The following is a 13,326-nucleotide window of genomic DNA, read 5'->3' as shown; positions in this document are numbered from 1 at the left end:
TCCACAGTCTGTCTTTGAAGCTGTTACATTCACAAAATAACTGAAATTAACCAAAATAAATATTTCTCTAACTGACTTGTTACAAGCAAGAGAAACACGAACACACCTCTCTTCCTGGGATGTTTTGTGAACTATTTCCTCAAGCCTGGAGGGAGGAACATAACACCCTCAGCAGCAATTAAGTTCAAGCGTTTGTGAATCTGGGCTCTAAACCAAAGCTTAGAATGAGCACTCTGCCCAATGTATTCATTAAAGACTATGTGCCAAACTAGTGCTGCTCTCCAAAACCATCCTCATAAATTTCCCTATTGTAATTTTGGGCGAATGTAAGTTAAGCTTTCCAACACGGAATGGTTTCCATATAGTGGAAATATTTAATCAAGTGGGATATCACATGATCAATCTGAAACATATAACTCTATAGAATTGCTCCCCCTTGCTCACCAGGGCTGCTCTCCAGCTGACAATTGTTCACAGTCACTTCCTCTAACAAATCTCACCTACACACTAAATTTTACCATGGCCATGGATAGTGCAGCTGCAAAGATTTGCATGTTATGCTTTGGGTTACCATTTACCCTATTTTACTGCTAAGCAGATGCAAATCCTTACCCATTTTCAGACAGCAGTTAGCATTCCTGTTGCTGCAAAGGGGATACACAGTTCTCCTTCATTATAATATGAAACCTGCCTGGCCATCCAACATAATCTCTCTGAGACCTCCAACCTGAAGACAACAGAAAGATTTCCACATGTTAAACAGAACCAAATCTCCAGCATGAGTAAAAACCTGGATCAACAGTTATATAACCAATACCTTTGTACCATCTAAGACTTTGGCAAATAAGTCAAGTATGATAACACTGGTGAAATTTACAGAAATGAAAATCATTAAGCAGGACAAGAGTTGAAAGCAAGAACTAAATGCACTTTATAATAGCTGAAGATCAGTCATTTCCATATTTCATGTCTCATAATGCAGATATTTCGGGCACAAAAGTCAAACATGGTTTCTTAAGACATTCATCTTTGGTTTGATGCTCTGTCCTTACAAGTACGATCATGGCTGATTTCTATGTTCTCACTTGATGCAAGGCAAAGCTCTTTGGAGCTTCATGTAAGAAGTTACTGCTCACATAAATGCAAAGCAATCTAAAGCTAACAGTACTTTCACTCTTGAAAATATCTGCTAAAGTTGGTAGCTGTGACTGAAAAAGGCAACAAACTCAGGCAGGTATATATTGCAAAGCTGTATGCAATGAAAACAAAAAGTCTTCTTGCTACCAAGTCTTTTGACAGTTTGAGCATTTTTTTAAAGTTTCATTTCCCAAAATAAAACCTCATAAACCAACTGAGATTCTGGAATTCACACTGAAATATGCCTTCTTTTGATTCTCTATAGATGCAAACAACTAGGATTCCTTATGTTGAAACGGCCTGCTATACAAGCAAAATGAAATTAGATGCAAAAAGTTTTTCAACAACAACGTTATATTAATTTTTTACAGTTAATATATACTAGAAAAAAATACAGAAAACCAGAAAGAATAGAAATTTTAGATTCATAGTTTATAACCTTACAGTCATAGGCCACATATGAAAACAGGCTGCCCCTCTTGATGGATCAATGACAGGAGGTGTGTTAATATAGCAATAAGCCATCAATACAGTACACAAGCTTTATACACAAAGCCTGGACAGGATGGCAGAGAGGAACAAAGGCAGGACTGTCTTCAGTCCAGAGAAATGCATCACTTACTGCTTACTATACACTCTGGTATGAGGCTCTGACACTGAACTCATTGCTTATCTTCTTAAGAATTCTTCTGACAGTATCTTTCAACTATGAAAGACACATTTTTGAAGGGAGGAAATTATAAACCAACATCTTTTCCACTGCTCTGAGAGAAGAGGCTTTAGGAACATACCAGGAATCCCTTATCAGCATCCCTGTTCCCTTGCCTGTTTCAAAATTCTCCGAATAATTTGGAACCTATTTTTCATCTCAGTCAAAATACAATCCAGCAGATACCTCAACAGAAATTCTGAGATCACTATGCCTGGCACTCTGCAGAATGACTTCTCTCTCTACTAAACGAATGCAAGACCTTATCAGTCTGCCAGGGTACAGCAACACTAGATGATATTGCCACCTGCACTCTCTTGCTCAGTGCTCCAGATGATGAAGGGCGTTACTGTAGTTGCATAATATTTGTTTTCAAGAGTGGGCTCAGTGCAAACTAAGCCTCTACACAAAGCCTTTCTAAACACACACACAAAAAGATGATGCATTCATACTGTTTAATAAACTTCTGTTTTATTCAAGCTCTTTCAAAGTTAGGCCACGTAAGCTGCATGTAAAATTCACCAGCTGCTATAAAGGCATTCCAGATTCCATTTCCCCAGACACTGGGTGACAGGCACAAAGGAATACAACTCTCCATATACACAGCTTGAATACTGTCCTCATCCATACTTGACATCCAGCCCCAAAACAGTTCCAAATAGTCTGTCAGTGGGGAAAAACGACCCTTCCCTATGTCAATAAAAGATTAACTCTCTCTCACTAGGAGCAACAGCACTCCTCTGAGCCAGCCTCATGCTAGAGGGAATCTTCATCTGTATCGATGTCACTGCTTGGTTTGTTCAACCTCTCAAATTCTTCTCCATCCTACAGGAACCAGAAGCAAAAGAGAACAATATAAGCAAAAGTCATCTCTTGTTATTAATACCACCAAAAAAACAAAAGAAAAAAAAGGTTTATTCTGAAGACATCACTTAAAGCAAAATCAAGACCCTGTAATTTAAATCTCTTACTAGTGTGTTATAAGGTTGAAGAGATACATACTCATAAAAAACATTCCCTGCTTCTTTAACACTTTTTAGTGACTCACTGCCTAAAACAACTTGTAGCCCATTCTTCCATACAATCATAAAATGGTTTGGGTTGGAAGGTACTGGAAGGCTGCTAGAAGGTCTCCCTGGAGCCTTCTCTTCTCCAGGATGAACATCCCCAACTCTCTCAGCCTGTCTTCATAGGAGAGGTGCTCCAGCCCTTGGATCATCTTCCCCTGGACTCGCTCCAGCAGATCTAAGTCCCCAGAGCTGGACACAGTACTACAGGTGGGATCTCACAAGAGCAGAGGGGCAGAATCCCCTACCTTGACCTGTTGGCCACGCTGCTTTTGATGCAGCCCAAGATATAGCTGGCTTTGAATGCTCACATAGTGCTATTCATTTCTACAACAGCTGCTTAGTTGTAAGTGCTAAAATAGATGACACCTGGCATACCAAAAATATATGAATTTGTGTTATTTATTGCTCATTAAACAACAAGCTAAAAAGGCACCATGTGGAATTTCTGAGAAACACCTCTTCCAAGTTTAATGTTTGCTGGAACGCGGGGACAGCGCTCTCTGCTGGTTACAACGTGCACCCACGGCCCGTCCGTACCCGCGGGCTGCCGTACACAAACACGAACCCTTCCCATCAGGCGGCTGCTCAGCTCTGCTGAACCACAGCTCTAAGAGCAAGCCGCCCCCGACACGTTCTAGGTAACAAGATCACTATTCAAATCAGAACAAAAAACACTAGCAGGCCTGGAGGAAATATATAGCAAGAAAAAAAACCCAAACCATATTAAAACTCTGTATTTAAACATTACCTTTTTGTCTTCAGCTATCTTTGACTGTTATGGTAGAAAGAACCTTAACATCAAATGTATAAACTTCCTCATTATGTGGCCTAAGCTACACAGACTACCTAGGTACAATTATTTCCCAGGCATCAATTCAAATTTCCAAATGCCCTGGGCAAGTACCTTCTCTTGGTTATAAAGCTTTCAGGAAAAGATTTGTACAAAGCTGAAGTTGCTCATAGGACAGTCTACAGTCACAGCAGGAAAGCAATGCTTACCTAAGCTTCATGATTTCAAAAAGTGGCATACGGAAAGCGATACCAAAGATTTTAAGAAATACTGTGGAGCTTTGGTGTTGAGGGATGAGGCCAGTCACACACAAGTTGATTCTTCCAAACATGTCATAGCATAAAGAGTGGTAAAACAAAAGAGAAACCACAGGAGACAAGTACTGGAAAGCCTTACCCCACTTGACCTCTCCCATGCATCTCCTTTGATGAGTTTTCCCCTTTCCCGCAGAGTGGCATATTCCAGGCCTCTTGCTTTACTGGCATTATAAATGAATATGGAGAGAAGCACTACAGGAGCTTCCAAAAAGAACTCTAGAGAAGGCCTGAAGTCAAAGATGATGAAAGACACAGTGGTGATGATGACAGTGTTGATCTGAGCAGTCATAACATGGAACATGTTGTCTCGGAACTTCAAGATGAAGGCTACAGACAGCCCCAGGAAAGCTGTGACAAATATAAGAGCCACGGAGAAGATGTTGTGCCCATAAAAGAAGCCACAGTTCCCTATCTGTCTCCGGTCCTTAGCCTGCAGCGCCAGCATGAGCCCATTGAACAGCACCCCAAAGGCATAGAGCTTGCTGTTCTGAGTGAAGATGCTTTCCCCAAGCTGATCCACATCTTTCAGCATCTTTTCATTGTAGATGTTAGCCAGGGCAGACACAAAGCACTGCACTAGAATAAGCAGATGGCCCAGGCTGAGGCGGAGAGGCTTCAATGCTCCTGCCATGGTACTGGTCACGTTCCACTGGAAGCTGTGAAGGAAACTTGGTGGTGCGCAGTCTCCCTTTTCCACGCATGCTTCCTCAGGTCCAGTAGAGAGAAGGCAGTGGTTAGATGGCCTAAAAAACATATTGTGATGAAGTCCATGTGCAGCCAAGCTGTGCTGATGGCCTCCAGTTCCTCGAGTCAGGGCAACGATGGACAGGAATAAAATCACCAGAGACGCCCATTGTACCCAAGAGAGTCTTCGCCTAGTACACAAAAAAGCCACTAAGTTTAGAAACACAGTGGCATAAATTAAATGACAGAACATCCAGATCTATAAAACATATAAAAGACACCATGCCACAGATAAGGAGACAGACAGGTGTAAAGAAAAGTCTTTTCAGAAAACAGTAACATGCCAAAACACAACACATTTTTCTATGGTGAAGGGGGCTGAGTCTGCCAATCAAAGAAGCACAAAATGAAGTGTTCTGAAGAAATAAGGAAAGGGAAGGTCTTTCAAGATCACGTTATTTCTAGATATTGATTGTCTAACAAGTTAAAAGCAACTCTTGTCTCCATGGGAACAAAGGTCTGATGAATAAAGTAAAAAAATCACAGACATCCAAATAATTACCATCTTTCTTTGGAAAAGGTTCCCTATACTGCTCTTTCCCTCCATGATCTGGAGCCCTTTTCTAGTATTTTATTATGGTAACTCTAGTAATTCATAAAACTATTAGAATTATTTATACTGTTTTTCCACTCAAAGCCTGCTTATCTTGGCAAAAACCAAAAATTTGGAAGACTAAGTGAACTGTGACATCACGAGACACAAAACTAAAATGAGGAAAAGCATTTCAAGTCAGACTACCAGGCACTGTTTTGGTATATTAATATCTATAGGAAAGGCTTATTTGTGCCACATTCAACACAAGCAACTTTTAGAGTGTAAAGTTAATACCCATTTCCCTGACAGTCTTTTTTGAATATAAATCATACTATAAAGAGCACAAATTTGGCAAACTGGAACACATAGTCTGGCTTTTGTCACATGAATAATGAAAGGACACAGAACTACTTTTCAAAACATACTATGCAGCTGACCAGAAACACATCAGGACTGGCACCAAACACACCTCTATCTTTCACTCTTCTGTATCTCATGCCCTCTTACTAAACCACATTTACACTCAACTAAGAACTGCAACAGACTATTAAGAAGTACTGGTAAACATGAAATAAGAGATTTAATATAAAAATGAAAGCTTTCTTCTTACTATTCAATGACTATATAATCATGATTTCAACTGTTTTCTACTAGAATTGACCAAATGTGTAGACGTATGAAGGGAGTCCTAATAATCTATTATTTCAGATGTAGAAAACAAAACCATCTCTCCAAGTTGATATAGCCACAAGGAAAAAGAATTACTATTCCCATCACACAGAGAGAAAATGTAGCTTAACCTTATCAAAGCTAGGAAGATTTAAATTTCATTTACTTTAGCAAATACTACTTACTTTAGCACTATCCTGAAGAGAAGAGCTGTTGTTATAATGACAAAATTTGAGAACAGTACAGCCATTGCCTTGAAAGAAAAGGAGAGGAACAAAGTTATACTCTAAACACACTGTGGGCACCAAAAACATACAGACTTCAAGTGTTCACCTTCCTGCGAGGTGCCAGAGTGAAAAGCACTGGTACTGAATCTTCTTCTTCACCCAAGAGGTACAATAACACCCCCATGATACTCAAGTCCCGTTTCAAAATCTCAAGGAAACCACAGAGCCCAAGCTCCACTGCGGTGGGGAAAGCTGTACTGAAATGAAGATGTGAGGAAACCAATGCAACAGAAAACTTACTTAACAGAGAACAGTTCAGTTTTCTGTCAGATCAGTTCCCCAGCCAGGCTGACCAGTCAGCTGCAAAAAACAGCTGCACTGCCACAAAGGAGGAAGTTGCTCCAAAATGAGAATAAGCAAAAAACAAAGCAAGGTGAGGCTGCTCCTGGCTGCAGTGCCACTTGCAGTGTTCATGAAATTCCAGACTTGGACAAGGCACTTGCAGAAAACAAACTTCATGTATGTCAAGTGCATTTGCTGTAGAGTTTATCAGAGATAATGAGGTGCTTGGCTTGATTTTTCAATACTGCAACTGTAATAAAAAAACCCCATCTATTTCAAAATAAACAGAAGACAACTCTAAAGCTTCTGTTTAATTTGGGAATAACTATATAATAACATCAGTGCTCTAATCGATGGCCATGATCCAAAGCAAAAAACTCCTTGTGGCAAGGATTGTCTGTTTTGTCTCTGTATTACACACTCTATACTGGGACACCAAACCAAGAAGAGGCTCTTTTAGGCACTCCAGTTACCACTAAAGACCAGAATCCACCAGCACCGGTAGGAAAAAAATCCTCTTGTTCAGGGTGGGGGTGTTTTTCAAACTATGTTATTCAGGACTGCCCTGTATAGTCAGTACATGTACAAAAGATCCAGGCATCTGAAATTTTTGATCCAACTGAGCCTCAGAGTGAACTCCCCTTTTTAGACAATTTTACACAAAAGCATATATGGATTCAGGAGTACAAAACACAGACTTTATCTTGAATTTTCTCATCATTTCCACATTCCCAACTGTGCTATAGCAGAATCTTTTTCATTTACCAGAGGAAAAGCACAGACTCTTTTCCTATCTTCATTCCCATTCCCCTCTACCCCAACATACTGTCTGCTGAACAATAATTCTAATGAAACAGCACAACACAGGGTCTCAGGTAAGCTGAAGACTTACTGACAATGAGATATCTGCCTAAGAAAACACATCTTAATATTCCACTTTGCAAAATTAAAACTCAGTAAATATTCATGTTAGGTGAACACTGTGGACGGAGAAAAATATTGAATAAACAAGGAAATCTGGCAGAAATCACTCTGGAAAAAAAGAGTCTTTATTCAAAACGTAGAAGTGTTCCATGCACTCTCTGGTTTTGCTTTACAGTCCATCCAATATCTCTGGTAACATAATATGATCAAAATCTTTAAAAGGATAGTTAAAAAAAATTAATTTTGAGTCGCTTTGTTCTCTGAAACTTCAAGAGACCTCTGTTCTAGATGAAAAGGAATATGAATATCAAAGTTCCCCATGCCACTAATCTGCACATGAAAAGCAAAGTCTCAAAAGGTAAGTCCCTAGGAAATTTAGCCACTAAAAAGTATCCACAGTTATAGCTGAAGTTTCCAGCAAAAAAATCTCACCAAAGCAACTCTATACTTCCAGCAACTGCTCACCCAGGTACTACTTAGTCCCAAACCTACGTTTTATTTAAAGTCACACGACCAAGTTCAGTCAGGTATGGCCATCTTCCTCTTAAGCATTTTCACCTTTTCACATTTGTGGTCTTCCTTAGCACTACCATATTCTATCTTAGAGGTATTTAGTTATCTCTTTGAATATGCATTTATCATAATAACGTTACAGTTTCAGCTAACCATCATAGGATTTCTCCAATTAAAAGATGCTAGAAGTTCTAAAAAGAGGAATCTTAGAGCACATGTTCTGAGAGGAGAGAGACAGTATGTCTGGGTGTATGTGTATGTAAAAGAAAAGCTGTGCATATTACAAAGGATTACCTTAACTGAACCAAATGAAATTGCTTTAGAGAGAAATAACATTTATGTAACCTCCTACGCATCAGGCTTTGCTTTTACAAATGTTATAGCTGAATTTCCTTCCTAAAACTAAAAACCGAAACAACCCACAAACAAACAAAAAACAAAGCAAATAAACAAACCCAACCCCAACCAACCAAAAATCACCACCACCAACAAAAAAAAGTCCACCAACAGAAAACCCCCATACTACAAACCACAGAACCAAGCAGCTGTGCATGCTATTTTAAGATATCTGACTCTTCATTTTATTAGGTTTTTTCAGCTGAGTCCAGTTCTAGACTCTGAACTGGTCTGTCCCTGACAGAAATGTACACCTAAGAGAACAATATTTTAAAGAGAAATTCTGATAGAGAAGGCAGAAAACCATTTATTTTTAATGTTCAACAGGGGCAACCACAGTATTTTATAGCAAGCACAAACCATCTGTTTCCATCTTACTGAAACATAGATTCTGAACCAAAAAGTATCATGATACAAAAATAAAAGCAAACACAAAACCTGTACAATTTCCCAAGCATATGTAGGTTCATCCAAAAGGATGAGGGTAGGTAGAAGAAAGTACCAACTAAATTTTGTACCTAAACATAGCGAACAAACAAATGCAAAAATTAAGTCAGTTTTTTTCCTCCCCTCCTCAGTTTCTGTCACACTTACTCCCTTTGTCAGATTACATTTACTCACTTTATGCCACATGCATGGAGTGGTACAAGCCACACAGAAAAGTGCAGCTCAAATAATAGCAAAAATAAAAAAAAAGGATTGAAAGAGAAATACAGAGTTGAAGAAGGCAAAGGAGGAAAAGTACTAAAAAGTCACCCACTTCTTAAGCACTTCACCCTATTTCTAAATCACTTTGGATGGAGAAAACATAACGACTCTTCTCTGCTGAAAGCTATACGACACTGACCAGTGGGCAAGAGAATGGGAAGGTCTGGGTGGTCAGGTAACAGATTATTCTTTCACCTGCCAGTGTTAAAACAGCAGACAGCCTCAGTTACAATCTTGCCTTGCCAGTGTTACCATGCTAGATAGCCTAAGAGCAGTATTACCCACTAAGACATTGGAAGCCATGTTATTCAGTAGAAGTATACTTACTGGCTGGAGGTAGGACAGTACATAGAAGACAATCAAATTATCCAGAAAGTAAAGAAAGGCAGGAATGGACCACTTCATGGAATTACATACATTCTTCCAGGAAAAACATTCAGAGAGATGATCCATACAACCCTTTTCTGAAAGGAAAAGAAATCAGTAAGAAGGACATCATTCTTACTATTGAAGAACATAGAGAATAGGTACCACTGTTGTCTTTTCAGGACCACAATTAGACTGAAAACACTTGGGTTCCACAGTCCTCTGGCACCACAGAAATCTGTGTTCCAGGGCAGAACACACAGCTGGAGCAGCAGTCCTGTGTCTGTGGTGTTCACCTCCTTGCTTCAGCAGAGAAAATGTCACAGAACCTGTTACATCCATCAGAGCATCTGTCCACTGGGAGCAAAAATTCAATTGTCAACCATTCTTTGAAGGCCAAAAAGCACCCCAGGGTCCCCACACAATAGCAACATCCTTACTGGGTGTGACTTTCTGTTGATTATTGATCAAATCTACAACAGGAACAATGACACAGACAGTAGTTCACAGAGCACCCAAAGGTCAGCCAGTTAAGTCAGAAGTATAAAATAAACCAGAACTCAGTATCTGTAGGCCACAGCATGTGATCTGGGTAAAAAGAGAGCATTTAGGAAGAAAGAAGAAAGAAAGGACAAAGCACAAAGAATGACATTTACTTAGATATTCAGGACACAAACTTTAGGAGGAAGACTCTGATAAACTTCAGACTACTCCAGAGCTGGTGCCAAAAGTACTTTATTAGCACAGATTTAAAACTACCCAATGTTATCTAATCCTCTCCTGAAGCACCAACACACTGACTTCAGCAATACTCAGACATCTGGAGAAGAAGGAAAGAAGGAGAGAAGGAGAGAAGGAGAGAAGGAGAGAAGGAGAGAAGGAGAGAAGGAGAGAAGGAGAGAAGGAGAGAAGGAGAGAAGGAGAGAAGGAGAGAAGGAGAGAAGGAGAGAAGGAAAACATGCAATCAGCAGTAGGCAATGATGGCAAACACTGCTAGAATATATTTACTGTCTTAGGTAAGTCTGTACTAAATGGTGGAGGTGAAAACTTTATTAGCTTGCCAGAGCCATGACTGTTTCCTGGAGAAGTAGACAAAGCCAACAGCTCAATTTAACATGAACCTCCAGTGCCTGACATCCTCTTCCAATTTAAATATTTGTTCTCTACCATTTTAAAATGCTATGAAGGTAATCTCTCATAGTTTTTACATAAGGAGAGAAAAGAAAGAGAAAACAAAAATCACCTGCAATGCAAAACCTGTGGCAAGCAGAGAGTGTCACCTATCATTAAAAAAAAAAGTATTTGTAGGACAGTAAATCTTAGAAGGTCAACACATTTTAGTTATTTTAAACATAAGTACTTACCTTTTTTCCTATTCCAGAGTGCCAACACCACACAGAGGACCACTTTTACTACTTCAGAACACATGTTCACTGTCGTAGGAAGGTAATCATACTTGTTATCTGTGGGATTCAGCAAATCAGAGAGTATATGATCAGTTTCTGTCTCCTGTATTCATAATTAGAGCAAGAACCTATTTTAACCATTCCAACCACAATTTAGTCACAAAAGTCTTTGTCAAATCTTCTGCTATAAATGTTTCAATACTTATGATATACAACTTCCTGAATGGCCTCTTTTCTGAGTTGAAATCTTTCCTCATTTGGTCCCAGTTTACAGCAGAACTTTTTTGGAAGAACTTAAGAACATCATTATGTTTAAAAAAAATTAGAACAGGAATGTTTTCCCCAAAGAGCAATATGGTATTTTTTAACCCTCACAAAAAAATGGCTTCCAGGATGACATAGCCTTCTTTTAGGACTGGCAATACCAGCCAGCTTTAGCATGCCCACTAGGATACCACTTCTCTCCTCAGCCTGTTGCAAGAAAAACAGTTCAATCAAATCACGTACCATCCATAGTGCTTACACAACAATCTAGTCTTCAAAGTGTCAGCTATAAAATAAATCACCTGCTTTGTCTTTTAAGGGTAGATTATACACCTGGCAACCCAAGTTACAGCATTATGGTAGACCACTGGCTAGACATTTTTCAGTGCAGAAACACGTCTCTATAAATAGGATGTTTATGCAAAGAACGCTGCAGGTGAAGAAGTAGGTTTTTGGGTATCTGTTTCAGACCAAACTCCAATGCTTTCTTATTCAAGGTGCATCAGGGGTATTGCCCAACAGTACCTTCATTAGCAGAATACTTCATGAGGAGGATTCGACTTGAGCCCAATGCAATGAACATTCCTCCAAGCAGAAAGGTCTGGCTGGTTGTCTTGGAGCAAAGGGCAAATCGACTACACCACTCCAACTTCATTCTGCTGCCTTGCCGTCAGCGCCCTTTGGATGGCAGGATAAAAAACCACTATAAGCAGTACTTCCAAAAACTGGTTACACAAGGCAAAATAAGTGTATTTTACTGCTTTGTGTTAATTTATACAAAGATGCTTACATCATAGAACAAGCCATGATCTTGTTCTACAAACTACTGTTTACTTAAAAAAAAAAAAGATCAAGTTCAACCCATGACCGAACACCGCCATGTCAATTAGACCATGGCACCAAAAGCGACATCCAGTCTTTACTTAGAACACCTCCAGGAATGGTGACTCCAACACCTCCCCTGAGCAACCCATTCCAATGTATAATCATCCTTTCTGTGAAGAAATTCTTCCTGATGTCCAACCTAAAACTGCCGTGGCAGAGCTTAAGACTGTGTCCTCTTGCCCTGTTGCTGGTTGCCTGGGAGAAGAGGCTGACCCCCACCTAGCTACACCCTCCTTTCAGGCACGGAGTGATAAGGTCACCCCTGAGAGAAGGATAAGCTACAAGGACCACCAAAGGGGGATAAACAATGTACACACAGGGACTCTGAAGACAGCACAAGGAGGCTGGTTCCTGAGAAGTCTCCATCTACGGCATACAGATTAGCTAAAAGGATTAAGTACTTCACACGCTTATTTTTCTTTAATATATTTTTAAGTGCTCTTGCTCCTAATCCCAGCATGGAGAAGCGCTACAGCAGCGGAGCGAGACCAACCCCTCAGAGCTGACCTGGCGCCGGCGGAGGCACAGGGCAGCCAGAGCCGAGCACCAGAGCCGCGTTCTCCGCCTCCAGCGCGGCCGTTACTCGTCCGACCCGTTAACGGGCTCCGGGGCCTCAGCAGCCGCCCGAGGGAGGAGCAGGGAGGGGAGCCCCTGTGGGCCAGCTGTGGGCTGGGGTCCGTCCCATGGTGACGCTCCGTCCCATGCTGCCGGGGCGGCCGGAGCGCGGCGAACCGATGCGGGGGGACACCCACCTCGCCGCCTCCTCCTCACCGGAGGAGGAACACCCGCCGGGCTTTACCGACAGCCTCCTGCCACGTCGTTGCTTCAGGCTGAAGCCAGGAGCGGCAGGGCGGCGGCCGCGCGGGGCGAGCGGGGCTCCGAGGCAGCAGCGCCCGGTGCTCGGACGCCGCGGCCGGCGCACCCCGGGTCCCGAGAGGCTGCGGCAGCGCGGTCCCCGTCACTCATCCCCGCCGCCCACGGCCGGGCTCCCCCCGGGCCCACCCGAGATCCTGCATGAAGCCCCTTCAGCGCCCCCCCCCTCCTACTCACCCCCCTCCCCGGCCTCACCTGGTGGGGCGGGGCCGCGCGCGCGCCCCCTGCCGCGCCTCGCCTCGCCTCACCTCGCCCCGCCCCGCGCGGGCGCGCGCGCGCGCGCCCTCTCTCCCCCCGTCGCCACAGCCGGCCCCGCCCCGCCCCGCCCCGCCCCGCCCCGCCCCGCCCCGCCCCGCCCCGCCCCGCCCCGCCCCGCCCCGCCCCCGGCACTCCGGGGACGCCGCGAGCTCCGCCCCCAGCTCGTGCCCGCCCCCCGGGGGCCGCGCGAGCC

At 42.3% G+C, this 13,326-nt stretch overlaps 1 protein-coding gene across 3 annotated transcripts; it reads right to left on the bottom strand.

The window, feature by feature from the left end:
- Window positions 1–2,295: 2,295 nt before the first annotated feature.
- On the bottom strand, window positions 2,296–13,151 carry SLC35A5 (solute carrier family 35 member A5). 3 transcript variants are annotated; one of them, XM_069019885.1, is made up of 7 exons: window positions 13,071–13,151; window positions 11,643–11,795; window positions 10,812–10,910; window positions 9,409–9,545; window positions 6,157–6,224; window positions 4,103–4,898; window positions 2,296–2,671 (listed from the first exon to the last, which is right to left on the bottom strand). In XM_069019885.1, exons 2-7 carry the CDS (start codon window positions 11,770–11,772, stop codon window positions 2,603–2,605), a joined length of 1,299 nt encoding a protein of 432 aa, XP_068875986.1. In that variant the 5' UTR covers window positions 11,773–11,795; window positions 13,071–13,151; the 3' UTR covers window positions 2,296–2,602. The 3 variants fall into 3 exon arrangements, with proteins under 3 accessions (XP_068875986.1, XP_068876004.1, XP_068875995.1); XM_069019903.1 differs by lacking the exon at window positions 13,071–13,151 and adding an exon at window positions 13,053–13,066; XM_069019894.1 differs by lacking the exon at window positions 13,071–13,151 and adding an exon at window positions 12,755–12,923.
- Between the last annotated feature and the right edge of the window lie 175 nt (window positions 13,152–13,326).

The sequence above is a fragment of the Aphelocoma coerulescens genome, chromosome 1, assembly GCF_041296385.1.
Source record: "Aphelocoma coerulescens isolate FSJ_1873_10779 chromosome 1, UR_Acoe_1.0, whole genome shotgun sequence".
Classification (NCBI taxonomy): Eukaryota; Metazoa; Chordata; class Aves; order Passeriformes; family Corvidae; genus Aphelocoma; species Aphelocoma coerulescens.
This window is presented reverse-complemented; position numbering and strand designations above follow the sequence as displayed.

Bases quoted from the DNA above. Each gene is read 5' to 3' on its own strand.
- SLC35A5 (XM_069019885.1), bottom strand. From the start codon at position 11,772: ATGAAGTTGGAGTGGTGTAGTCGATTTGCCCTTTGCTCCAAGACAACC. The intron at 10,911-11,642 runs GTACTGTTGGGC...TGAATCCCACAG, and splicing joins GAAGTATTCTGCTAATGAAG to ATAACAAGTATGATTACCTT. The intron at 4,899-6,156 runs GTAAGTAGTATT...TTTGTGTACTAG, and splicing joins CTCTTCAGGATAGTGCTAAA to GCGAAGACTCTCTTGGGTAC.